Here is a 27,919-nt window from a genome sequence, read left to right as displayed (position 1 = left end):
TTTTTTTTGAGACAGGGTCTCCCTGTAGCCCCAGCTGGCCTGGGACTCAGTATGTAGACCAGGCTGGCCTCAAACTCACAGAGGTCTGCCTGCCTCTGCCTCCTCAGTGCTAGGATTAAAGGCCTGCACCACCATACCTGGCACACATCTCTGGATTTTTGAATCCTCATTTTTTTCAGTCTCTCCTGATTCTGAGTCTCCTGTGTAATTCCTGTAATTCAGAGTTCAAGTTCCTGTGAAATGTCACGTCCTCTGAAGTGGAGATTTGCATGCAAAGTTTTAAGGAAGAGTCCTTTTGACTGTGATGATACAGTTAGGGAGAAAGATGGCAGTAGAAATTGAATCACATTGATGGCCTCAGCTCTGGACCTAGGGTGGCCCCTTGGAGTTGGGGCAAGGGGGCCTGGGCTAGCCCTTTGGATGCAGATTCCAAACAGAGCACACAAGGCGCTCCCTTCAGTCAGTGGCCATCACCAAGATGGGTTCTCAGCTTGGAGGTCTCTCCTGGGGGAATGAGCATCTCAGTCCTGAAGCAGGGGGTGTGGGTAGTTACTTTGTCTATCTAGTTCAAGGTACACTTGGGAGGTATCTGATGGGTGAATAAAAGACAAACAAGAACACAAGCCCCAATTTCCTGCCAATGTAATCACTATGGCGGCAGGGGAAGGGGGGGGATCTACACATGACATGGGACGGGGGATGGTACGGAACCCTGAGCAGGGGTATTTCCTTCAGTGCTTCTGTCCTGTCCCCCTGTGCAGTCCACTTAGTGGCCTCTCGCTTATCCTTGTGTACTGGTCAACACAGATGGGCTGGGTTGACGCCCTCAGTGTGACTCCAGGCTTTGTGACACCTCTTTGGATGTGTGTCATTTTTGTGATCTTTGACTTTGGATTCTTTTCTCCCTCTAGCATTCCTTGAAGAAAAGAGGAACTCGCTCCCTGGGGAAGACAGAGAAGAAGCCTTCTGCACAGGTATTTCCTTAGCCCCTCTTCCCTCCTTCCCCCCAAAAGCAGGTTGCAGTATTAAGGCCCAGACCAACTTCCAGTGGCCTACGGAGGTGCCCTCCCCAGTGTCTCCTATGTCTTCCTCTTGTGCATTTTCAAGGCTTACTACACACTTCACTTCCCCAAAGCTCCCTCTGAGCTCAGGATTCTTACTCAGATACTCCTGGACCCACAGAGTTTACCCAGCAACAGACAATGAAACCCAAGGTCCAGAGTCAGAGATTGCCACATGACTGACAGGGAATCACTTCCACTTTCTGGTCTCAGTTTCCTTGTCTATGCCCATTCTGTGGGTTTGCTGTAAGATTTAAAATGCCCTGTGTTGCACAGGCCAGGTACAGAATCCTGACTTCCAGGATGCCGGGCACTTTTTGTACTTTATCCCACTGAATCTTTACCATGTGAGAGAGAATGCTACATTTTTATGTTTGGGGAAACTAGCCAGAATGATGGTAGGAGATCCGAATGCCACCTGTGCCTAGACTCCCTGCGTGTAGGTGGCACCGGCTTCTCAATATCAGTGCCGTCCCCCCACCTCCATGGTGTCGTACCCCCGTACCCCCAGTCACGCTGTGGTCCTGAATTCCCATACACACATAGTGTGCCCCAAAAAGCTGCGTCTGGGAACTGACACTGACCTTCCTGGGTGCGGCAGGAGGACAGCGCGGACCTGAAGTGCCAGCTTCACTTTGCAAAGGAGGAGTCGGCCCTCATGTGCAAGAAGCTCACCAAGCTGGCCAAGGAGAACGACAGCATGAAGGAGGAGCTGCTCAAGTACCGCTCGCTCTATGGGGACTTGGATGCCGCCCTGTCGGCCGAGGAGCTGGCGGATGCCCCCCACTCCCGAGAGACCGAGCTGAAGGTGCACCTGAAGCTGGTGGAGGAGGAGGCCAACCTGCTGAGTCGCCGCATCGTGGAGCTGGAGGTGGAGAACCGGGGCCTGCGGGCCGAGATGGACGACATGAAGGACCACGGCGGCGGCCCCGAGGCGCGGCTGGCCTTCTCGGCGCTGGGCGGAGAGTGCGGGGAGAGCCTGGCGGAGCTGCGGCGCCACCTGCAGTTCGTGGAGGAGGAGGCCGAGCTGTTGCGGCGCTCGTCGGCCGAGCTGGAGGACCAGAACAAGCTGCTGCTGACCGAACTGGCCAAGTACCGCTCGGAGCACGAGCTGGACGTGACGCTGTCGGAGGACAGCTGCTCGGTGCTCAGCGAGCCCTCGCAGGAGGAGCTGGCGGCCGCCAAGCTGCAGATCGGCGAGCTCAGCGGCAAGGTCAAGAAGCTGCAGTACGAGAACCGTGTGCTCCTCTCCAACCTGCAGCGCTGCGACCTGGCCTCTTGCCAGAGCACGCGCCCCATGCTGGAGACTGACGCCGAGGCCGGGGACTCCGCGCAATGCGTGCCGGGCCCACTGGGAGAGACGCTCGAGCCCCAGGCCGCCCGGCTCTGTAGGGCCCGCGAGGCCGAGGCGCTGCCCGGGCTGCGGGAGCAGGCCACCCTGGTCAGCAAAGCCATCGACGTCCTGGTGGCCGATGCCAATGGCTTCTCGGCGGGCCTGCGGCTGTGCCTGGACAACGAGTGTGCAGACTTTCGACTGCATGAGGCGCCTGACAACAGCGAGGGCCCCAGGGACGCCAAGCTCATCCATGCTATCCTGGTGCGGTTGAGCGTGCTGCAGCAGGAGCTGAAGGCCTTCACTCGCAAAGCAGATGTGGCCCTGGGGAGCTTGGGCAAAGAGCAACTCGAGCCCTTCCCTGCGCTGCCCACCTTGGGCTCCCAGGGGCCAGCCAAGGAGATCATGCTCACCAAAGACATTGGCTCAGACTTCCAGGTAAGATGCTCCAGGCCAGCCCCTGTTAAAGCCCATGTGCTCAGCTTCACAACTTTCAATTAGTGAACCATCCTATGATCACCACCCAGATCATGGGCAGCTCAGGAAAGCCTCCTTCATCTTCCTGCTAGTTGCTATCCATGCTGCTGAGGATAAACTCTGTCTGGTTTTATCCATCTTTGAGGTTTATATAAATGGAGTCATACAATCCCAATTTAGGTGTGCTGTGTTCCCCTCAGCAGGATGTTTACTCTTAGAAGTAGCAAAAGTGTGTTTATTTCTTTCTAACTAGGTATAAGCCCAGTGACTCAGTAATCTGCCAGTCACCCATTTACTGTGGATGAAGATTGATTCTGAGGCCCTATCTTTTTGCTAGATTGCTCACTTTCCTTGCCTTCACCTCCCCTACCTTCTCTCCTTTCCTCTTCCAGTGCTGGGGATGGAACCCAGGACCTCACACATGTTAAGTAAGCACTCTACCATTGAGCTACATCTCCCAGCCTCTTCTTTTAAAAATTTTAAAAGTTATTTTTGGAAAACGTTGGGGGGGCACACAGTAAACTGTCTTGGAAGACAGATGAAGGTGTTGGATTCCTTAGAGCTATACTTACAGACACTTGTGGATGTTGGGAACTGAACTTGGGTCCTCTGGAAATGCTCTTAACTCTGAATCATCACTTTAACCCCTCAGCCCATTCTTTTTTTTTTTTTTTTTAATCTCTTTTGTGATTTAGTATTTAAAATTTTATATTATGGGACTGGAAAGATGGCTCAGTGTTTAAGAGCGTTGGCTGCTCTTCAGAGGACCCTGGTTTGATTCTCAGCACCCACATGGTGACTAACAACCTTCTGTAACTCTAGTTCAGGGGAATTTGACAGCATCTTCTGACCCTCTGTGGGTATTGCAGGACATGGCACTAACATACGTGTAGACAATATACTCATACACAAAATTTAAATATTTTTTAAAAATCCTGTTATTTAAAAAACATGACTTGGTGGTAGAGCACTTACTTCAGCACATATAGGCTCGTTCTTAGTACAGAAGCAAAACAAAACCCCAAAGACAAATTAAAAAGTTAAATTATCAAAAAATGACACAGGATTGAAATGTAGTTTCTCCATTGGTTATGGTAGCCACATTACAGATGCCTGCTGGTTGTGTGTGGTGTGTCTAGTTGTATCTTCCCAGCGGCCTGCTAAACCTTTCTCCACTTCTCTCCCTGCTTGTTTTTCACTGGTTTGTTTCATGTTGTAGCTATTGTTGCTGTGCAGTTTATCTTCCTCATGCACAGTATCCGTTTACTGAGATACTTTGTTACTTGTTCCTAGCCTTTGTGATCAGCAAAGGAGGAGTGGGGTAATGGAAAATCAGTTAGGAATAGGATTCTCACTCCAAAGGATGGTATTGTTTAGTGAGGAAGAATTAATCAGAATGTTAAGCCAGAGAATGTGAAATGACAAACAGAAGAGAGACTTGAGAGAAAGATACTTGGTTTTATCAACAAGGAACTTGACCCATGCCTGAGGACAGCTCAGATCATGGTAGGTCCAAGGAATAGAACAGAGCCTTGAGCTGGGCTGCAGAGAGCCTCAGGAGGTTTGGTCTTCATCCAGACCAGTGGCGGGGAGCTTTCAACGTGTGGCATTGTGCCATCAGGACTTTAACTCCTGCTTTGCTGCTGTGACTTTTGTTGACTTTTTTGAGAGCCCACAGCCCCATGTTGAGTCTCTCTTCTGGTTCTTCCTGAAGGAGAGTAAGCTGAGACCACACAGGTGGTAGGAGGGTAAAACTGTTTCAGAAGGCTTTGCACAACGGACATTCGGAAAAATTAGTGTTTTCGCTTACCCTACTCGTTCATCTTTGCAATAAGCAAGCATCGAGTGGCAGTTATGCGCCCTGGCAAGGTTTCTAGGTTGCAAGGCCGATTCATCTGGCACCACTCTCACGTGGACAAATCCTCTTATGAGGCCCAAAAGCCTGATGGGGGCTGTTTATAATACCCCTTGGTCATCTTCCCATGGTTTTCTTCTGACTGTGCCCCTTTCTGTAGCCTCCTGACTTCAGGGACCTGTTGGAATGGGAACCCAGAATCCGAGAGGCCTTCCGTGCTGGTGACTTGGACTCCAAGCCTGACCCCAGTCGGAACTTCAGGCCTTACCGAGCTGAAGATAGTGATTCCTATGCCTCTGAGGTGGGTCCAGGCCTAGGCAAACAGCAGGTTGGATGGAGGGAGATTGTCTGGAGCCTCTCAAAAGCAGAGTGATCTTTGCAGGGTGATGGTTTGGGTTTTAAGCATTCCATTTGGTTCTAAGCTTCTTGACTCAATCTTAAGGCCTGGTTAGAGGAAGCTTAGATGGACATAGTGGTATATACCTGTGATCCTAGCACCCTGGACGCTGGGGCAGAAGGAGTGTGAGTTGGAGGCCAGCATGAAATGACTGCTTTATGTAGCTGGGAGGCAATAGTCTCTCCAGTCAGGCTGTTTGAGTCCAGAACAGGGCCCCTCACAGGGTTTTATGTATGAGGATGAGGATGGTGTTGATGGCATGTTACTTATACTTAGGGGACCTGAGTACAGATGTCAGCTGTGTGACCTTGGATACATTTACACTCTGTGTTCCCAGCTTTCCCATGTATATTTAGAATCACTATAGAGGAGTTGGAGAGATGGCTCAGTCCTTAAGAATACTGGCTGCTCTTACAGAGGACCCAAGTTCGGTTCCCAGCACCCACATGGCATCTAACAACCTTCTGTAACTCCAGGGGAATCCGATGCCCTCTTCTGGCCTCCGTGGGCATTGCATGCATGGGCACACACACATGCAGGCAAAATTCATACACATAAAATAAAAATAAATTTAAAAAAATTAGAATCACTATAGAATTGTTGAGATTCTCTGATCTTTGAGAAGTTCCAGGACATTTTGAGCCTCTACCAAGAAGAAGTTGCCTTGAAACTGAAGGATCAGATTCTCTAAGTGAGGTGGTCTGAGCTTCCTAGTAGCCACTGGTGGTGGGAGGACAATGTCGTTTGGGTTCGTAGCTTAGCTGTAGAACTGTGTGAGCTTAGCACAAGGCCTTGCTTTGATGATTTCCCAATGCCAGGAGAGGGAGGGGGAAAGGGAGAGAGAGTGAAAAGAGAAACAAGGAACTGAGATACTCAGATCTTATTTTCTGAGAAAAGGAAGTAAACTTGTTACTGTAAGCTCATTTGCGTATTTAATTGTTCCATCCAGCTGCACCTCACTGAGCAGTTATAACTGAAACACAGAGCCAACACTGAGTTCAAGTAGGATGTGTAGGAGCACAGTATATAGCCCTACTTCTGAGAGTTCTGTTTGTTTGTTTAGCCAGGGTCTCATTATATAGCCCAGACTGGCCTTAAACTCACCATCCTCCTGCCTCCAACTTCAAATGTTGGGATTATAGGCACCTAATACCATCCATGCTCAGCTCTGCAAAGAGTTATAATTCAGAACAGGTGTACAAGACATGCCTCAAGGTATTGTGCCTCCCCAATGCCAAATTAGCACATTATTGGCCATATAATTAATTTTTTTTTTTCACCAGGGGACATCTGCCATGCCTGGGACTGTTTCCATTTTTTCTTCCTGCTTAACATGTTAGCACAAATGTTCCCTCTGTCAGCAGAAATACTAAAGATGAAGCCTCACTGTTCTGCCCAGGTTGATCTCAGACTCACAGACTCACGTGATCTCTTGTCTCATGTACCACCTCACCTGGCTAAAATTTTCACTACTGAAGTATGACAAAAGGTGTTCATGGGCTAGGGGTGTAGCTTAGTGGTAGAGTGCTTGCCTGGCGTGTATGATGAGACTTTGGGTTCAGTCCCTAGCAATGCACACACACATGCACACACCAAAAAGAAAAGAAAAAGTCCTTATGGCTTTTCAAAAACTGAACACTTTTTCACCCCTTTGCTGCTTTGAGACAGGATCTTGCTATGTGGCTCAGGCTGGCCTCAAAATCATGATCTTCCCACTTTGTAATTAGCCTTCTGATCAATAAACAGGCTCCAGGAAAATTCCTTTTTGTATTTCGTTCTAGATTCCATCTGAACTTCTAAAAGAGGAGATTAAAAAAAAAAAAAAAAAAAAAAACCTTTTTGTTTTTATTGTTTGAGACAGGATTTTCCTATAGCTCTAATTGGCCTGGAACTCACTATGTAGACCAGGTTGGCCTCCATCTCACAGAGATCCACCCTGCCTCTGCCTCTCAAATGCTGGGATTAAAGGTGTGTGCTACCACGCCTGGGTAAAAACTTTCTTACATTTATTTGCTTATTTATTTGCTTGCTTTATTTATTTATTTATTTATTTATTTATTTATTTATATTTATTTATTTATTTATTTATTTATTTATTTATTTATTTATTTATTTGGTGGGTGGGCATGCCATAGCTTGTATGTGGAGATCAGAGGATAACTCTCCAATCAAGTGAGTCCCAGGGATTGAATTCAGGTCATCAGGCTTGGCAGCAAGTGCCTTTACCTGCTGAGCCACCTTGCTGGGCCAAGAATAATTTTGCCTGCTCAATTACAAATGCTTAAAAAAATTTTTTTCATTTATTTATTTCATTATTATTATTATTATTATTATTATTATTATTATTGGGTCATTCTGTTCTATAAACAGGCTCGAGGAAAAGTCCTTTTGTATTCTTTTCTAGATTCCATCTGGACGGCTAAAAGAGGAAATTTAAAAAAAAAAAACAACAAACAGGCTGGGCGTGGTAGTGCACGCCTTTAATCCCAGAACTTGGGAGGCAGAGGCAGGCAGATCTTTGTGAGTTCAAGGCCAGCCTGCTCTACATAGTGAGTTCCAGGACAGCTGGGGCTACAAAGAGACCCTGTTTCAAAAAGACCAAAAAAAAAAAGAAAACCCAAAAAAACCCACCTTTTTGTTTTTATTGATTGAGATAAGGTTTTCCGGTAGCCCCAGCTGTCCTGGAACTCACTATGTAGACGAGGCTAGCCTTGAACTCACAAAGATCCACCTGCCTCTGCCTCCTCCCCCACCCCCAAGTGCTGGGATTGATCAAAGGCATGTGTCACCACGCCGTGCTTCAATTTATTTTTTTATGTGTATGTGTGTTTTACCTGAACTGCGTGCATGTGATGCCCATAGAATCCAGAAGAGGACATTGGATCCCATGGAACTGAGTTATGGACAGTTGTTAGCTGCCATGTGGGTGCTGGGAACTGAACTTTGATCCTGTGCAAGAGCAGCCAGTGCTCTTAGCCCCTACAAATGCTTTTAAATACCGTTTCCCCAGAAAATTAGAGTTTGGTTAATTTTTTTCTTTTGCTCTTATTCCATAGTCATTGTAAGCAACAACTAAATACAATTAAATCCCTAAACAGCATTGCATAAAGGTAGAAAGAAGAAAGTGAAGCGTATTATGTAGTTAACCAGTATTTTCACTTAATGTGCTTCTGCCTTTTGTTATATAATCACATACACAATGAAAGACATTACCCTTAAGTGTACAACTGAATGGATTTTTATACATATATAGGCCCATTAAACACATTTAAAACCTCATCATTTATTATTTTAAATGCTTCCAATTTTTAAATTGTAAACAGTGAAATAGCATGTAGTGATAAGCACCCATAGTCCCAGCTATGTGGGAGGCTGCACAGGAGGATGGCTTGAACTCAGGAGTTTGAGACCAACCTGTATAAAATTTGAGATGCTCTGTCAAAATATAAATAAGTAAATTAATGAATTAACATAATTTAATGAACATCTTTGTAAGTCACATTTAATTTTCACATTTTATTTTCTGCAAATAAATTTGCAAAAGAGAAATGTGAAAATTCTAATAGTAGATTTGACATGTACTGTTTAACATAGTTGTCATGACAACCTCTGTGGCAGGGACAGTGTTATGCCTGACTTATACCTGAGGGACACCTAGGTCTCCTACCCTTTCCACACTTTGACCACAACCTGTGTCTTCTCCCTCCTGTGTACCTCCTCCTTGTCTGGTTCCCCTCCACTGCAGATCAAGGAGCTTCAGCTGGTCCTAGCCGAGGCTCACGACAGCCTCCGGGGTTTGCAAGAGCAGCTCTCCCAGGAGCGGCAGCTCCGGAAGGAGGAGGCTGATGGCTTCAACCAGAAAATGGTCCAGGTGGGTGACACCACATCTCTTTTTTGCCTTCTCCAGCTTCTCCCAGAACTGAAAGTAAAGGGGTCATTATATGGCTCATAGGTAGAGCATTTTTCCAGCATGTGGGAGGCCCTGTGTTCCATACCCAGCACAAGAAAAAAAATCAACTACCTGAAGACAGGATCCTCAGAAGGGAGAATGTTGAGGGAAGTCCAGGCCTTGCCACCCCTGTACCCTGCCAGGGTATCGCTGACTTTGTCATTGTGAGCAGCTGGGCTTACATAGAGCCTGGACTTTGCATTGGACCTGGATGACATTTGTCCTGCTTCTTTTTTTTTGTTTTTGTTTTTGTTTTTGTTTTTGTTCTTTTTGAGACAGGGTCTCCCTGTAGCCTCAGCTGGCCTGGAACTCACTATGTAGACCAGGGTGGCCTTGAACTCACAGAGATCCGCCAGTCTCTGCCTTTTGAGTGCTGGGATTAAAGGCGTGCGCCACCATGCCTAGCCCTTATCCTGTTTCTTGACTTCAGTTTCCTATTTATGAAATGGTGCCTTGTCAGGCCTGAATGCTGAAAAATTTAATAATCCTATAATGGCATTTATTAAACCTCACTGCGTGGTCAAGTAAGATGGTTCAATGGATAAAGGCACCTGCCACCCAGCCTGAGTACCTGAGTTCTATCCCTAGGACTTACATGGTGGAAGGAGAGAACTGACTCCTGCAAGTTGTCTCCTGATCACCACCCACACACCATGGCATATGTGCCCACACACACACAAGTAAAAAAAACAAAACAAAACCCAAAACCTTAATGTATGGTGACCCATGTAACACATTTTCTACACATTATATCCTGTAATCCTCCAGCCCTTCCCATAGGGTGTACTCATTTTACAGATGAGGAAACTCCTAGTTGTAGTGCTTCCAGGTAGAATATGCTGAAGAGGATGAGGCAGGAGGATTACAGATGAGGAAACTGAGGCCCAGAGAGTGGAAATGCTTTGCCCAGAGCTGCACATCCCAGGCCGCTGGTTCCCTTAGCTGTGACCCAGGTCTTTCCCTAGGTTAGTACACACTTGGCAGTCTTCTTGATCCCAGAATGCCCTTACTCTGTGCGTGGCCTCGCCCTTCCTGTCGTTCTTACTTGCTCTCACAGTTCCTGGACCAAAGTGAGTTCATGGAAAACATTTGGTGCCCAGTAGGTGCTCAGAGTATAATGACATGGTGATTTTAGGAAGGCAGAATGAGGTTCAAACCCCAGTTCCTCTACTGATTGGTCCTGGCTGATGCTGCTTATGTGTGTCTGTGTGTGTTTGCATTTGCGTGTGTGTATCTGTGTGTGTGTCTGTGTCTGTGTCTGTGTGTGTCCATGCCTGTGCAGATCAACTTTAGGTGTCATTCCTCAAAAGCTGTTCACCTTGTTTATTGAGACAGGATCTCTCACTGGTACCTGGGGCTCACTGATGAGACTTGGCTGGCTGGCCAGCAAGCCCCAGGGATCCTCCTGTCTTTCCCTCCCCAGTGCTGGAATTACAAGCACAAACCATCATGCTGAGCTTTTTTATGTGGGTCCTGGAGATTGAACTCAGGTCCTTTGGCTTGCAGAGCAAACACTTTACTGACAGCTCTCTCTCCAGCCCCGCTGCTTTGAGAGTTCCTCTTCCCTGGATTGAACCTGCTGCTAGTGGTGGAACCCCTGGCAGGGGTCCCTAACAGGCATCATCCAGTGTTAGGGATTGCCCTTGATCTGGGCCTGGAATCAACTGGGCCTTCCCCACTCCTGCCCCCACAGCTGAAAGAGGACCAGCAGAGGGCGCTGCTGAGGCGGGAGTTTGAGCTTCAGAGTCTGAGCCTCCAGCGGAGGCTGGAGCAGAAGTTCTGGAGCCAGGAGAAGAACATGCTAGTACAGGAGTCCCAGCAGTTCAAGCACAACTTCCTGCTGCTCTTCATGAAGCTCAGGTGGTTCCTGAAGTGCTGGCGGCAGGGCAAGGTTCTGCCCAGTGAGGGCGATGACTTCCTGGAGGTATGGCTGGGACTTGGGGGTTGGGGGTGGAGCAATGATGCATGGGACGAGAGGGACATTGCCTTTCCTATTGATGGTCTTGTGTTTGTAGGGAAATGTTAGTGCCTGATCATGGGGTGGTCCAGAGGCCCTGCTGGGCTGTTAGGCAACGCTTAGGGCTGACATGATGTTATTTTTCAAAATCCTGAAACCTTTACACACCTGAAGACTAGAGATAGAGCTATGCTTCACTCCCCCTGAGCTTCCTAGCTGTCATCTCCCTAGGTAGGGAGTACTCAGCACCCATATGGTTTTTAGGGCATCACACTCTTTTTATTTTAATGTGTATGAGTGTATTGCCTGCTTGTGTGTAAGTGCATCCATGTCGTGCAGTGCCCACGGAGGTCAGAAGAAAGTGTCAGATCTCCTAGAACTAGAGCTACAGATGATTGTTAACCACCATGTGGGTGCTGGGAATCAGGTCCCGGTCCTCTGCAATATCCACGGGTAATCCCATCATGGGATATTCTACCACAGGTGATCCTACCATAGGAGATTCCACCACAGGAGATCCCACCATGGGACCTACCATTGGAGATCCCACCACAGGAGACCCCACCACTGGTGATCCCACCACAGCTGATCCTACCAGGGAAGACCTTCAGACTCCAGTGCAAATAATTGCTCTCTTCTTACTCCAGCCAAATCCCAGTTGACCAAAATTCATTCTTTTTCTAGTTTCTTTTTTGCTACAGATTTTTGTCTCCTAATTAAATTCTATCACAATTTCAAAAAATATTGTTTGTCAAATTATATTAATACCACACTCTTAAGCTATAGGTTATATTTTGTGGACAGTAAGGCCTTGCAATTGTTGTGCCTTTTGTCTGTGTATTTGTGTCTGTGTGTAAGTAGGCATTCAGTCTTTGTTGTGCATGCAGACCTGACACGATTTCTGTAACTGTATATGGAGATTTACTGTTTTATTACAATACTTAGGATCTTCTTTCTGTATTTAGACATTACTTCATTGTTTTTATTGAAGAAATAGGCCCTTTTCATGTGTATATATGTTTATCAATAACTTTGAACCAGCCTGCCCTTGAATTCACAGAGATCCGCCTGCCTCTGCCTCCCAAGTGCTGGGACTACAGGTGTGCACCACCACGCTCAGCTTATTTTATTGTTTTTATTTTATGTGCATGAGTGCATTGTCTTCATGTATGTACGTGCATCCATGTCGTGCAATGCCTGTGGAGGTCAGAAGAAGGCCTCAGATCCCCTGGAACTCGAGGTACAGATGGTTGTTAACCATCATGTGGGTGTTGGGAATTGAACTCAGGTCCTCTGCAAGAACAGCCAGTGCTCTTAACTACTGAGCCATCTCTCCAGCCCCGGGCATCACACTCTTGATTTTCTTTTACCTCCTTGGTTCCTTCTTATCCCCTTGGTTTTCCTTTGGCAGTGCTGGGTCTCATGTATAGCAGCCCAGGGTCTCATGCATTCTGAGCACACACTCTGCCTCTGAGCTTTACCCTCTAGCCTCACTTTTTGGACCAAATCTTTCCTTTTCTTACTCTGCTTCCCTTGGGGAGTTCATCCATGCTTTAAAGGTCTTGCCTGGCCATTGAGTTCCTGATGTCTGCCTGTAGCCCAGGATGCTCCTGAATTTGTATGATCCACTTGTCAAGTAGGTTTTGCAGCTGACAGGCTCAAAACCAAACTCCTGCTCTGCCCTCAAAGCCTGCTCATACTGGAGGCTATATCCCTTCCTCCCTGCTTAGGTTGAAAGTTGGTACAGCACCCTTTCCCAAGTTTCTTTCACACCCCTTTGAACCTGTACCCAGATCTGCCAGCTCTACCTCCAGATCATAACTGGAATCAGCCATCCCCACAGCCCCCACTCAGCCATTACCCCTTCTTGACTAAAATCTTGCCTGTGCTGATTGGTCTCCCTGCTTCTTCCCTCATGCCCTACCTTAGGCTTCTTGAATTCCCAAAGGTACCAGAAGGTGGCTTGTCTTCCATGTGAACAGAGCCCTGGGTTGTGCAGTGAGGGTCTGTGTTGCTGATCCTAATATGTCTCAGTGTTGGCTAAGGCTTTACATAACCAAGGAGGTGGAAGAAAATCAAGAGAGTGATGCCCTAGAAACCACATAGGTCCCGAGTACTCCCTACCTAGAAAGATGACAGCAAGTATTCACATGGAAGACACCACCATCTGGTACCCTTGGGAATACAAGAAGCCTGAGGAAGAGCATGGGGGAGAAGCAGCTTGGTGTTGCTCCTTAGCACACGGTCCTCTCTGCCTTCTTCACCCAGAGTCAAAGACAAATCCCTCTATTGGCCTGATCAGTTGGTCTTGTTCCCTATACCTCTCTCACTTCCTCCCTAGTTTTTGTGCCATTCCTTAAAGAGGCAGGTTCCCACCTCAGGGCCTTTGCACTTGCTGTGACCTCTCCCTGGCATTCTCCTCCAGGTATTCCTGAAAGCTGTCACGGGAAGCCAAGTGGGACTATGGAGTTGAACAGTGTCGTGGGTCATAGTTAGGATGTGGGAAGTCAGTGGTGGGCTTTGGTGCATCCTGAGGCACTGGTCCTTGCTTTAGTCTGTATAGTCCCCTTTCTATCTGGACAGCTCAGCAGTGCCTCTGCCCCTCTGAAGGCTGAGCCACAGGTGCGACATCCTCTGCCTGCTGCTGAGTGTTGTTTCTTAAACCAGGTGAACAGTATGAAAGAGTTGTACCTGCTGATGGAGGAAGAGGAGATAAATGCCCAGCACTCAGATAACAAGACCTGCACAGGAGACAACTGGACCCAGAACACGGTTTGTTCCAGGCCTTTCCAGTCCTGCCTTAGCCATGTGCTCCTTGTCCATTCAGTGATCACATTGTCTTCTCACAGAGCCCTGTGCTGGGTACAGGATCTGCAGATGGTTATTGCTTGGGAACTGGCCTACCAGTTGCCTAGTGCTAGGACGGGACATCAGTCAACCCAGGGTAGCAACAGAAGACTACATGATGGGCTGTGAAGTAAAAGGAAAGGGAATAGTTCATTTTATTTGTAGTATAGGGAATAGTGTTATAGAGAAGGGCTCATATGTAGTGCATTTTGGTGGCTAAATAGGAGGTTGACTAATACAGAATGGAAAAAGACAACCAAACGAAGAAGGTTGTGGCAAGCAGTGTGGCGAGGAGTGCTGGGAGTAGCTGTGGCCAGTGGGACATGATATAGCAAAAGTAAGGATATTAGGGTCACATGCAGAGGGACCTTTATGGTCTGGAATTAAATCCTAAATCAGCTGGACATGGTGGTGCACACCTTTAATCCCAGCACTCAGGAGGCAGAGGCAGGTGGATTGAAAAAACCAGTCTCATCACAGTTCAGAGGGACCCTGGACTCAGGCCCCTGGGGTTCTACAGTGAGCTGGGTATGGGTGTGTATTGTGTCAAAAGCCCAGGAGACAAAAGTTGGGATCAAGTTTGGCCATATTCTGGAGGCTTATGGGAGCCTCTGTGGCTCAAAGAGGTGGATGCTGAGATGGGAGAGGCTGTGGCCTGGGGCTACAAAGCCTAGAGAAGCAGGTTATCCCCTGGGCTTCAGTCCCATCTTACTGGTAAGAGGGACTAAAGAGGCTTTGCCCAAGGCTGGCAGGACCTGAGCTTGGGTCCTGGGTGAGTCACCTGAACCAGGCAGCTCTCCCTGTCCTCAAAAAGCTCCTGACCAGGTTTTGCCCGCATCTGCAGCCCAATGAGTACATCAAGACCTTGGCTGACATGAAGGTAACACTGAAGGAGCTGTGCTGGCTGCTCCGGGATGAGCGCCGTGGTCTGACTGAGCTTCAGCAACAATTTGCCAAGGCCAAGGCCACCTGGGAGACAGAGCGGGCAGAGCTCAAGGGCCATGCCACACAGGTGAGTGCCCCCCACAACCCCCTTGGACATCTCCCTCCTTGCTCCCAGTCCAGTCCTAGACAGTCAGACTTGGGAGCAGGACAAAGCTGTGTTCCTGGCTACACAGGACCCCCTATACTTTACCTGGGCTATCATGTGGGCTCACAGGTGAGGCCAGAATGCTTCCACACCTGTCAGCACTTGGTAATAACCTACACACTCCTGCCTGGACTCCCACTGCCTGCTGTCCTTGTTTGCTCTCTTTTCCTCCTAGGGACTCCCTGCCCCCTGCTAAGTGACTCTGATTTGCTCCCCACACTTATACTAGGGCCCTGTCCTCCAACCACCCAGCCTGACCAAATGAGCTTTCACCAGGAAACCTGGGAGTTTGGCATCTGCTGTGTGCCTGGGGACAAGTTATTGTCCTACTCTGGTCTGACAAATAGGAAGGCAGGCTTCTCCAGAAATGCTGATTCTCGTTCTGTGGGGCTGGGCTCCTGGCCTCCTCCAGGCCACCTTGGTCTCAGACTGACTACCTGGTCATCTGCTGTCATGCTAGATCATTCCTATACCCATGTATTACCTGGCTGTGTGTGCATGTCCTCATGCAGAGCCTGTGGGGACAAGATGGGACCCAGCTTTCCTGGAGGGGTGATAAAGCATGTCCCCCAGTCTAGGTAGTTGGTACTGCTTGTAAGAGTTGATAAATGTCAAGAGAATCAGTAGCTGGGAGCTCTGTCTGCTGTAGCTAGATGCTGTAGAAAGCTTACTTAGCACCTTGGAACCTTTCCCTCTAAGAGACTGGAAGTGGCACTTTGGTTGTGGAATTCTACAACCAAAGACGACACCTGAAGCACATAGGGTGCAGGGTCTGACTTGAAGAAAGGAGTCCATAGTTCTGTGAGGAGGGTCAGCCTCCCTGCTGAGGGTATGGGGGTGTCCCCCATCTAGTTAGTGCTTCTCCTGTAGATGGAGTTGAAGGCTGGGAAGGGTGCCGGCGAGCGACCTGGGCCAGACTGGAAGGCTGCACTGCAGAGGGAGCGGGAGGAGCAGCAGCACCTTCTGGCCGAGTCATACAGTGCTGTCATGGAGCTGACACGACAGCTGCAGATCAGCGAGCGCCACTGGAGCCAGGAGAAGCTACAGCTGGTAGAGCGGCTGCAGGGAGAGAAGCAACAGGTGGAACAGCAGGTGAAGGAACTACAGAACCGCCTCAATCAGGTGAGGCTCAATCCAGGTGCTCAGAAAGTAAAGGTTGGGTGGGCTCTCCAGTGATAGAGTTGGATCCCAGTGCTCAAGGATGGGACTGGAATGTGGCAGAACCCTCCTGTCTGCCAGGCTGTTGATCCTGGGAGAGTCCCCTGCAAGAGACAGAGATTCTCTGGGTTCACACTAACTTGATGTCTATGCATGGCAAGTGCAGACCGGTACACCTACAAATCCAAACATACTCCCTGTGCCACATGGAAAGCTGACAGAGCATCTTTTTGCCCCACCTGGCCACTTCCTGTTTATAGAATGATACTTTTCTGTTATATTAACAATATTCTTCTTTGGATTGTTTTTTTTTTGTGTGTGTGTGCTTTTCTTTTTTGAGATAGGGTCTCCCTGTAGCTCCAGCTGGCCTGGAACTTGCTATGTAGACCAGGTTGACCTTGAACTCACAGAGATCCACCTGTCCCTGCCTCACTAGTGCTGGGATTAAAGGCTGTGCCACCACACCTGACTTAATATATTGTAAAAATATTTTATTTTGATTATTTTGCTTTTTTAAAAAATGTATATGCCTGTATGCACATAAGTGCACCTGTGTTGTTCGATGCCCATGGAGGTCAGAAGGCATCAGATCCCCTGGAACTTGAGTTTCAGATTGTTGTTAGCCACCATGTGGGTGCTGGGAACTGAACCTGAGTCTTACAAGAACAGTCAGCCAGTGCTCTTAACCACCGAGTCATCTCTATAGCCCTTTAACAATATTTTTAATGATTTAGAAATCAAGCTACCTGGGTGTGGTGGCACACACCTTTAATCCCAGCACTGAGGTAGGCATATCTTTGTAGGGGTTACAGGGAGACTCTTGTCTCAAAAAACCCCACAAAAACCCCACAAAAACATAATAAATCAAGCTAATTTTATGACATGCTTTGGGGTGGGGGTGTGTATCAGCCCATAGTTGGGACCTGCTGGCTCAGGTGGCACAGGCTCTAAGTCCTGCTCTTAATTCTCAGCAGGGATCTTGCATGGAATTTCCTGACCCTGTGGCTCTGGCCTCCTGTATCTTTCTGACCTTGCTCTGCCTCTTCGGCTCAAACCAGAACCACCAAAGCTGTATCCTCTTTTTTTTTTTTTATTTTTTTTATTTTCTCTCTCCTTCCTTCCTTCCTTTTTTTTTTTTTTTTTTTTTTTTTTTTTTTTTTTTGGTTTGTTTACACTTTCACTGTGTATCTCACTATGTAGCTAGCCCATTCTAGCTTGAAATGCTCAGTTTTCCTGACTCAGCCTCCCAAGAGCTAGAGCTAGGAGCACAGGTGTACACCACCACACCCAGCTCCACACCCTTCCTTAAGCTATACTCTCAATGAAACTAGCCTAATAAATCATCCAACAGAGCAGCTGGTACAAAAGAGCTCCTGACTAGGAGCTCCCAGCCTTTGCTAGGTACAGCCCTAGCCAAGCCACCTGCACATCATCTGTATAAAGAGGGTGGCTGTACTTGAACTTCTCATCTTGCAGGGCAGCTATGGGAATGAAAGAGCTAGCCACAAGAATGCACAGGATGACACAGTGCTCCTAGGTACCCCCTGACTGGGCTTGGCTTTCTCTCACCATCGTCATCTACCATTGCTGTACATTCATGTTGATGGCAGTTTTTGTTGTTGCCTCTATTACTATTTGTCTTATCCCTGGTTCCTAAGAAGTAAAGCCGGAGACATGGACTCCACTGTAAACAGGTGACTCATCAATCCTGGTTTTGCTTACAACTTCCACTTTTACCCTCAGAACAGTTCTAGGCAAAGCCTCCTTGATTTTTCAGAACTGAAAGATTTTGGAGACATAAGCCTTGCTAGTGCTGGGAAAGTCCTGGGTAAACCAGTGAGTGGGTCACTCTGTGTTCAAGTCAGTTGTAAAGAGATGAAGGAGTTCAAGCAGAGTTGTATGCACCTGTAATTCCAGCTGCTTGTTCAGATGTCCACATTTGGGCCAGTTTCTTCCTGTTATCTTTTTTTTTTTGGTCTTTTTGAGTCAGGGTCTCCCTGTGGCCCCAGCTGTCCTGGATTCACTATGGAGACGAAGCTAGCCTCCAACTCACAGAGATCCACCTACCTCTGCCTCCCAAGTGCTGGGATTAAAGGCGTGCACCACCATGCCTGGCTCTTCCTGTTATCTTTATCTTCCCACCTACTACATGGAAATAATCACAGTCACACCTACTCCTGTGCTTGCTCTGAGGATTAATGAACTAATGTGCACATGCGAATGGGCTCCCTGGAGATAATAGATCTCCAGGAGGCATGGAAGTCAAAGGGTACCTCAGGCTCAACAGGAAGCAGCACTGGATTGTTACTGATGACCACAGTTGATGGCAACAGGGTCCCTGTTGTGCATAGCTACTGCTTGACTGTCCTAGCTGTAACATGAACTGTACTATGGATTAACGTAACATAAACAACTGTTAACTCTATTAGACATAATGTCAAAAGAATGCCTGCCAGTAGCTCAGCACTGCTACCTACAGAAAAGCTACAGAGTAGAGGCTGGGGAGTGGCTCTGCTCAGAGCAGCTCTGCCCACCAGCGTATACCAACTCACACACACTCTTTGCCTTGCTCAGCTGCAGAAGGCTGCTGAGCCCTGGGTCCTGAAGCACTCAGACCTGGAGAAGCAGGACAACAGCTGGAAAGAGGTGAGGGCATCCTGAGTACAGTAGAAGGTTCCTTGTTTGTGAGAATGTGACTTCCACAAGCCATACCTTCCTCATACCTTGGGCTCCTTAGCCCTGGGGTCTCTACCTCATGACTCCTGCTCATGGTTTTAGAACTGGGAAAGTTCTCTGCTGGGCTGTCTGACCATGCCTGGGAGAAACCCTGGGCCTATTGGTATCAATTGTACCTCTATGGAAAGCATACCCTCTAAGTAGCTGTTTGATCTTGGGTGAGTTGCTCTCTACCTCTGGGCACCAGTTGTCTCATTGGTAAATGAGAATCAGATTTCCTACCCTGACCCAGCCCCGAGTAAGGTCACACTGGAGAAATTAACACATAGATTCAAGGGCATCATCCATAGAATACAGTGCTAAATAACAAATGGTGTGTGTACGAGGCCTTTTGCATCTCTATTTCATCCTTACGATGGCTGAGAAGTGGCACGCCTCTCAGGAGATGGGGCTGTAAACAGCAAATGCCTATAACTACAAACTGATGCATGGAGGATTTGTGGGGGGGTCACAGGACTGGTGATGAAGTTCTAATAACCTGTGGGCCTTAGAGGCTGTGTCTCTAGTACTGGGAAGGACCCACTGCAGAGATCTTATGGTAACTCCCATCAGCACCAACTACTCAGCAGCTGGCCTTGGAATAAGTTCTGAATTTGGCTAAGTCCCTAATGGTCCCTCTTTCCTTGGTTCGTCTTGGTACTCCAGGAGCCCAGCGGGGATCACATTGCTATTGTCGGGGAATGAGAGATAATTGTCCAGAGACTGACTAGTGAGCCTTCTAGATCATTGCCGACTTCATTCTACTCTTAGAAGAGGCCTGGGCATGGCTCCCACACTGGCCTGCTCTCACCTTCCTGCCATGCACTGGTAGCTTACCTGATGCTTCCTGTCTCTTCCTTGACAGACACGAAATGAGAAGATCCACGACAAGGAGGCTGGTTCTGAAGCTGAGCTTGGGGGAACTGGCTTGAAGAGGTACTGGCTCCTCATCCCTCACCTTTGGCCCTGGCCCCACCCCTATAGTTCCATGGTTTTGTATCTCTTCAACTCCCCTGTCCCAAGTGCCCACCCCTGCCCCATGAGAGTTGAAAGAGCTGCTAGATAGGTTTTCTCTGTAACCCCAGTTACTTAGGACCTGGAAAGCTCAGGACTGTAGGATTGTAACCTGCAGTTTAATGTTCACTAGTTTGATTCTGGGTATGGAAAATTGGGACCTCTATGTCCTCACTAGTTTGGCTCCTTTGGGAATTCTCTTTTCCTGTTTCTGGAGTTAGAGTCTTGGTAGATATCCATTCCTGGGATTGTTGAGCAGCACACACTGGGCCCAGCCCCATGCTATGGCCAAGAAGACTCCCAAGACTTGCCTCCACCATTAAGACTCCATGAAATGAGTGAGGGAGGCCTGAAGGGCAGTGCGGAGAATTCCAGAAGCAAACCCCGAGAAAAGAACTGATTGCAAATGGTTCGTTTGGGAAAGGATTTCAGGAAGTACCTGCATGTACAACAGGGAAGGAAGGTGGCTAGTCAGAGGAGTTTCAGATGATTTCATGGGGGTTCAGGAACAACACCAGGTTACTCAGTGGGCAGCTGGAGCTCGTGTGTGTTGAGGAATCTGGGAGCCACCAGAGGCTGGGCCTGTCAGTTACCCAGCCAAGGCATGAGGAAGCCAGGAGGGCTGTGTTTAGACTTACTGAACTTATGCTGTTGCTTGCTTCCTCTATCTCAAAGCCAAGTGTGATCCCAGAGCCCTCCATAGAGAGTAGCAGATGTTCATGCTGCTTCAGTGTGTAGATAGGAACATGAAGAGGAAACACCAGCAAGGTTGTCTATAAGAGATGGGCAAGGCAGGCCTAGTCCCTGCACACATGCATCAGTAAGTAGACAAGTAAGTGTATTATCTTCCATTAATCCCTTTTTCTTCCTCTGTTCTTCCCAGGACCAAATCAATTTCCTCTATGTCTGAGTTTGAAAGTTTGCTTGACTGTTCCCCCTACCTTGCTGGTGGAGATAACAGAGGCAAGAAGCTTCCTAATAGCCCAGCCTTTACTTTTGTGAGCACTGAGCCAGTGGAGCCTGAGAAAGATGCCAAGGAAAAGCCGGGTGTATCAACCCAGGACTGCAGCCGCATGGGTAGTACCCTGGCCTGCCAGGAGCCCACAGGGAAGCAGATGCAGCGCAGCTACACGGCTCCTGACAAGACAGGCATACGAGTGTACTACAGTCCCCCAGTGGCCCGGCGCCTGGGTGTCCCTGTGGTCCATGACAAGGAGGGCAAGATCCTCATTGAGCCTGGCTTCCTGTTCACCACAGCCAAACCCAAAGAGTCAGTTGAGGCTGATGGGCTGGCTGAGAGCTCCTATAGTCGTTGGCTCTGTAATTTTTCCCGACAGCGCCTGGATGGAGGATCTGGGGGCAATAATTCAGCGACCGGACCTGCCTTCCCCACAGCCCTGCATGATTTTGAGATGTCGGGCAACATGAGTGATGACATGAAGGAGATTACTAACTGTGTGCGGCAGGCCATGCGCTCTGGCTCACTGGAGAGGAAGGTGAAGAGCACGTCCAGCCAGACAGTGGGCCTGGCCAGTGTGGGCACGCAGACCATCCGCACAGTCAGTGTGGGCCTGCAGACTGACCCACCTCGAAATAGCCTCCATAGCAAGAGCTGGTCACCCCGCAGCTCTTCACTGGTGTCTGTGCGTAGCAAGCAGATCTCCTCCTCCCTGGACAAGGTCCATTCACGCATCGAGCGGCCATGCTGCTCACCCAAGTATGGCTCGCCCAAGCTGCAGAGGCGATCCGTGTCCAAGCTGGACAGCACCAAGGACCGCAGCCTGTGGAACCTACACCAGGGCAAACAAAATGGCTCAGCCTGGGCTCGCTCCACCACCACACGGGACAGCCCTGTGCTGAGGAATATCAACGATGGACTATCCAGCCTCTTCAGCGTGGTGGAGCACTCAGGGAGCACAGAGTCTGTCTGGAAGCTGGGTATGTCTGAGGCCCGGCCCAAGCCTGAGCCTCCCAAGTATGGCATTGTGCAGGAGTTCTTCCGGAATGTGTGTGGCCGGGCCCCAAGTCCCACCGCTGCAGCAGGAGAGGAGAACTCCAAAAAGCCAGAGCCCCTCTCTCCTGCCAGCTACCATCAGCCTGAGAGCGTAGCCAGGATCCTGAACAAGAAAGGAGCCAAGACAGGCAGTAGTGAGGAGACCAGACCCACCATGCTCTCCCAGGTGGGGAAAGATGGTGTCCTCCGGGATGGAGATGGAGCCTTGATCCTTCCTGGTGAGGTATCAGTAACTATTCTTCTCTTGGTAGGGGAGATTGGTCTAGAAAGTTCAGACTTTTCTGTTTAGTTTCATTTTGTGCTTTTTTTTTTTTGTTCTTTGAGTCAGGGTCTCATGTGTCCTTGCCTCAAACTCTATATATCTCTCTAAGGATGACCTTCAGTTCTAGATCCTCTTGCCTCTACTTCCAGAGTGCTGGGATTATAGGCATGTGTCACTATGTCTGGTTTATGTGGTGCTAGGGATTGAATTCAGAGCTTGTGCTTGCTAGGCAAGCATTCTCCCAACTGAGTTATATTCCAAGCTCCTCCTCTGGTTCTTAAACTCAAGGAATATATTTGTGTGTTTTAAAATGTTCTTACACTGGGGGCTGGAGAGATGGCTCAGTGGTTAAGAGCACTCACTGCTTTTGCAGAGGACCAGGGTTCGATTACCAGCACCCACATGATGGCTAACAACCATCTGTAAAGCCAATTCCAGGGAATCCAACGCCTTCTTCTGACCTCCATGGGCATTGCATGAGATAAACATCTGTGTTTAGTAGTAATCCTGCCTTGATACTTAAACACATATGCAGGTAATACAGTCATAGACAGAGAATAAAAATAATAAATAAAAAAATTTTCCAAAAGTTCTTACACTTATCTGGAATGGGTATGAAAGTTTCTGACCTGGAATAATACAGACCTAGTGGTCACATGGTCCAAACTGCCTAAATATGCATCAAACATGAACTGGGAAACCCCGTTCATGAATGCTTTCCTTGTGCTTTGTCAGTGTCAAGTGCACTGACAAAGCACAAGGAAAGCATTCACAGGTTCTGGTGGCACATGCCTATAATCTCAGCACTTGGGAAGCTGAGACAGGAGGACCAGGAATAGAGGCCAGCCTGGGCTCCACAGTGAATTCAAGGCTAGCTTGAGTTATATGGTAAGACATTAACACAAACAAACAGAAAAGTAAATTGGAGCTGAGAATGTAGCTCAGTGGAAGAGCACTTGCTGAGCTTGCTCAAGGCCACAGTTTCTCAAGCACTGAAAAAAAAGTGGTTTGGAAGGTAATTATTTCCATTCACTAGAATACTATAGAGTCATGAAGACTTTGAGGATGAGGTCATGTTAGTGAATGTATGTGTAGGATGTTGTTTATCTTTGATACATTCAACCGTGGACATTGTACACTTTCTCTGTGTCTTCCAGACAATATTAGAATGAACATCTATTGCAGTCCTAATGGGAGAAAAGTGATTTAAAAAAAAAAAAAAAAAACTGGTCTAGAGAGGGGCTTAAGTTCTCTGGAAGTGGTGTGAGGCACAGCTGCTCCTGTCATGGCTGTGGCCAATCTGGTTGCTCCTGACCCCCTCTTCTTTTTCCCAGGATGCCATTTGTGACTGTAGTGCCCAGTCTCTTGCCTCCTGCTTCGCCCGGCCATCCCGCAACACCATTCGCCATTCTCCTTCCAAGTGTAGACTGCACCCTTCAGAGTCTGGCTGGGGCGGGGAGGAGAGGGCAGCTCCCCAATGAATCACAGAGCAGCTGCAGACCCTGGAGATGAGGTGAGGGGCCACATCCTCAGCCTCACTATGCCCAGGAAGGACAGCAGCTATGCCACTGCCATAGCAGAGCTTTCACATCAAGGTAAAGCAGGGTGTCCTGCTGGCCATGGGGTGGTAACCTCTGGTTTCTGGGAGAATGCAGTGAGCAGGAGAAAGACCAAGACTTGGTGACCAAGACTGGGCCTCAGAAGCACGCCGGGAGCTCCATCGAAAGTCAGATCTAGATGCTAAAGGAGGCCTGGCACCACCCACACCCACTTCTTGGAAGACCCAGGAAGGGTGGCACCTCTGGTTAGGCCCTAGGAATGGGCCTCACAAAGATGCTCCCTATTGACCACATGTGTAAAGGAAGCTGCTAAGAAGATCAGGCTTTGCTTAGAGCCCAGCTTAGCACTCCTGGTAGAGATGGACTGGGAAGCATCACCACTGCTCTCTTCCTGCTTCTATCTTCTAGCCCTGTTGCTCTGGTTGCTAGGCCTCTGCAGAGGGGTATGATAGGACAGCAGCCAGGGCCAAGTATGCTTGGAAACCTGAAGCCCTGGATCCTTCGCCCCCTGCCCATACCCAGATGCAGCAAGAACTGAGAATCAGGTAGCAGTATGTAGGGTTAGGGTTTGGAGACAGACGAGCTGCCTCCCTTGCCAAGGCGACTTGGGGGCCCAACCTTCCCAGGAGATTCCATGAGGACAGAAATGAGTAACATCTGTACATAGATAAAAGCCTACATGGCACACCTTGATCCTGGGGCCTCTTTTCTGGCACTGGGACCAGGTTTCACAATCCTGCAGCTGGTGAAGGGCAAAGATGCTCCTAGGGAAAGAATTCCCCTTGGTTATGGCAGGCTAGGGAGAACACCAAGAGGCCAGTGTCCAGGACACAGTCTAAGACAAGGGCCCGGAAACACATTTCTTGCCTAGACTGTTTATTTGAATTTTTTATACTGTAAGTATTTAAGGTGGTTTATTTTATTTTAATAATTTAATTTACCCCAAAGCCCCAAAGGTAATTTATTAGAGGTTGAAACATATATTTTTGCCACTGGGACAACATGGGGTTTGTGACACCATGGAGTTCCTTGTGGTTGAGGCAGCTCAGCACCAGGTTTGAGTCTCCTGGGCACTAGATCTGGGGTTCTGCAACCTGTTTCTCCAATACCATCTGGCCATTTAGCCTCAGAGCACTAGTTTTTACTCAGTACCTGGTACTTGTCCTGGCCCAGAAGAGGTCAGACTGTAAATGCTTCAGACAGGGTGGCACCCTGGACTGATGTCATCACTCCCCAGACATCTTCCATGACTCTTTTCATCCCCCCCACCTCCTCTGACACCTTCTCTCATGAGTTAGACATAAATGACTGCAGCTGTTACAAGCACAGAGACCCCCTCCACGTTCCTTCCCCAAGTGAAGACTTGCAGGAAAACAGGATGGACTTCGAAAATGTTGTCTATTGCAGCTTTGCACACAGATCTGAGAGTGTCTACCAGCCTGCCAGCCTATTCACCAGCCCATCTCTGAGCCTTATGGCTGCTCACGGCTCCTCTCCTAGTCCCAGCTCCACTGCCTGCCCTTCTTATACCCTGGGAGCCACTTGAGCCACACCAGCGTGACTCACTGCAGTACAGGGAGGGCTCACATGCCTCCCCCTTGGTGCCAATGAACCCACTTTGGTTGTACACATTTGTGATGTGCCGCCCTCCTGTCCCTGACTAGGGACCCAGACTGGACTCATCCAGCGATGGACTGGCTTACATGCAGCATTCCCCATCTAAAAGGCCAGGAGCCAACTGCATTGCTGGTTTGCACCAGGACTAGGGGGAGAGTCCTCTGCACTCCCACCTTCCAGTTCCCAGGAGACCCTTTCAGGGAGACCTGGACCAGTTACCCAAAGCCCTTCAGCCCCATTCCTTATGGGCAGCATATCAGGGTCAGTCCATCCCACCAGCTGCTTCCTCATGCCTTAGTGACTTGCATGGGCAGAGTCAGCAGGACAGTGGACCATGGATCAGTTCCCTTGGGATGTTCTGCACCCATCCGAGAGATCAGAGACCCCTCTAAGGTTATCTCTAGCCGAATCATACCAGGCCACAAGCCACCAGAGGCCTTCTGCCACCTCCCAGAGCTGCTGAGAGCTAGGGAGGCTGTGCTGTCAGCTTTGGGGAGAGGTTTCCTCTAGACCTAAACCCCAGGGCTTGGGGTCACTCAGCCTTACCATTGTCTCCCTTCTGGGACTGTCCTGCGTTTCCATTGTCTCAGCACCTGGCTTCCATGATCCCTAGTGGGTGTGGGAGGCTCCAGGTCTTGGTTTTCAGTCCATTTTCCACTTCTTACTTGCCACTGTGCAAGGCCATTCGTCACCGTTCCTACAGAAGCCACAGGATATGGGGCTTGATGGGGTTGAAAATGTTATGTGTAAATATTGGTTTGGTTTGATTTTTTTAGCATTTTACTTTGGTAACTGGTATGTTTTCTTTTTGGGGGTGGGAGGGTTGGTTTGTAAAAACTCTCTTTCAGAATGTAATTTCTAAGTTTGTTCATTTCTTCAAATGCCTTTTATGTCCTGGTAACATTCCCAAAGCAGAAAACTGCCTGGCCCATACATGGGGTACTCCCCTGGAGGCCCTCGGTCCCAGGAAGGAGCACTGTCCTTCCTCCTGTCTGTCCCCTGCTTTTCTCTTTCTACCTCCTTTCTTCTATCTCGTCTCTGAACCAATATCCCAAGGAAACTTAGGTCTTAATCCTCTATAGACTACTTGGCTTGGGTCCATGGAGTTGATACCAGTTGGTTGGGGACATGAGGGACCAGTTCAGTGATTGAAACTAAACTAGGGAGCTTCCCATTTCCTCACCTCTTTCCAGGTCCAGATCAGCCCCTCTTGGAGGCAGTGGTGACTGAAATGCTGGGGCAGCTCCAAGGCCTGGTTGGACAGAGCATCAGTCAGTTCCTCTACCCTGCCAGCGAAATCCTCACTCCACCAAAGGCTGACCTCTCCAAGAGATCTTTTTTTTTTTCTAGAAACTCAAAGTGGGCCCTACCCCTTGGCCTTCCCAGGGACATTCTTCCACCAGCTGGCCTCCAGGTGACCCTCTGGGTACCACCATACTGCTCCATGTACCTTTTATGAATTAGTTATACAGCCTCTTCCTCTCTGTCCCCACCCACCCAGAATGAACCCCTGTCCAGCCTTACCCACTGCATGCTCCCACTGCCTCCTTATTCGTAATTATAACATCTCCTAATGTCCTGCCCAGAGCACTTTACTATTTAGAGGTCACTCCCCCCATCTCCCATCCCCCCATCTCCTTCAGGTCTCTCAAGGACAACTCTGAGAGGCAGGTTTGACAGGACAGAGCTTAATGTTCCCATTCTGCAGATGAAAAAATTGAAGTGCAGCTCTCAACCCAGAGCCCCAAAGCAGGAAGTCATCAAGTTTCCGTAAGAATTTATGTCTGCTGGATCTACCAGCTGAACTCTGTTCTACTCTCTGCAGACTCACTGTGCCATTGGACATTGGCTAGGTTCAGGACATCCCAAACATGCCACTGCCAATCCCAGACACAAGACAAGACACTCCACTCTCCAAGCCTGTGTTCCAATGGATGGTCAAGGGACCCCTACATCTGAACCTCTGAGAACACATTCAAACATGCAGGTTCCTGGGCCTCAGCACAGCCTCTGACCAAGAATCTGTATGTGCTAGCTCCCTGGAAGAGCCTAAGCACCAGTGGCTACAGCACCTACATTCACAGCTCTGACTATGAACCCCTAGTGCTTTGAACCAGTAATCACAGAGCTGGGACTTGGGAGCTCTCAACCAAGCTCTGGTTTGGGTAAATTACCCCAAGAATTTCCAAAGAACATTAGAAACAGTTTCCACCTCAGTCATATGTTTAGTAAGATAATAAAACTAGAAAACCACTGGGGCTAATCAATTGCTCACCCCTTTAATCCCAGCTACTTAGGAGGATCCCAAGTTCAAAGCCTGCTTGGGCTATAGAGTGGGTTTAAAGTCAAGCTAGGCAGCTTACTGAGTCCTTGACTCAGAATAAAAACTAAGAGTCCTGAGATGTGGCTCAGTGGTACATGTTTGCTTTACATGTATGAGGCTCTGGGTGCTAATCCTAGTATTGTAAAACAAAACTAGAAAATCAAAAAGAAGGTGAGGCCTGGCTCAGTGAAGAACATTTGCCTTGCATAGATGAGGCCCTGGGTTCAGTCTTCAGCATTACCAAAAAAAAACCAAAATGATTTGCTTTCCAAATCTACCTTTTTTTTTTTT

The 27,919-nt window shown here is 48.5% G+C and overlaps 1 protein-coding gene across 5 annotated transcripts in view; it reads left to right on the top strand.

The window, feature by feature from the left end:
* Positions 1–27,913, top strand: part of Soga1 (suppressor of glucose, autophagy associated 1) — a 74,802-nt gene extending 46,889 nt beyond the window's left edge. Inside the window, exons 4-16 of one of the 5 annotated variants that reach the window (XR_003846798.1) lie at positions 912–974; positions 1,663–2,832; positions 4,887–5,027; positions 8,869–8,994; positions 10,766–10,996; positions 13,697–13,801; positions 14,721–14,888; positions 15,837–16,088; positions 18,699–18,770; positions 19,705–19,775; positions 20,737–22,090; positions 23,464–23,724; positions 26,499–27,913. Coding sequence is in view for 4 of the 5 variants with exons in the window: in XM_029555044.1 (XP_029410904.1) it covers positions 912–974; positions 1,663–2,832; positions 4,887–5,027; positions 8,869–8,994; positions 10,766–10,996; positions 13,697–13,801; positions 14,721–14,888; positions 15,837–16,088; positions 18,699–18,770; positions 19,705–19,775; positions 20,737–22,090; positions 23,464–23,610 (3,900 nt within the window). In the remaining variant the exon portion in view is untranslated. Of the gene's footprint in view, positions 1–911; positions 975–1,662; positions 2,833–4,886; positions 5,028–8,868; positions 8,995–10,765; positions 10,997–13,696; positions 13,802–14,720; positions 14,889–15,836; positions 16,089–18,698; positions 18,771–19,704; positions 19,776–20,736; positions 22,091–23,463; positions 25,493–26,498 lie in introns of those variants that run through there. The other 4 variants (XM_029555044.1, XM_008851167.3, XM_029555045.1 and 1 more) reach the window with 4 other exon arrangements.
* The last annotated feature ends 6 nt before the right edge of the window (positions 27,914–27,919 follow it).

The sequence above is a fragment of the Nannospalax galili genome, unplaced genomic scaffold, assembly GCF_000622305.1.
Source record: "Nannospalax galili isolate Female #2095 unplaced genomic scaffold, S.galili_v1.0 scaffold2126, whole genome shotgun sequence".
In the NCBI taxonomy this organism is placed as follows: Eukaryota; Metazoa; Chordata; class Mammalia; order Rodentia; family Spalacidae; genus Nannospalax; species Nannospalax galili.
This window is presented reverse-complemented; position numbering and strand designations above follow the sequence as displayed.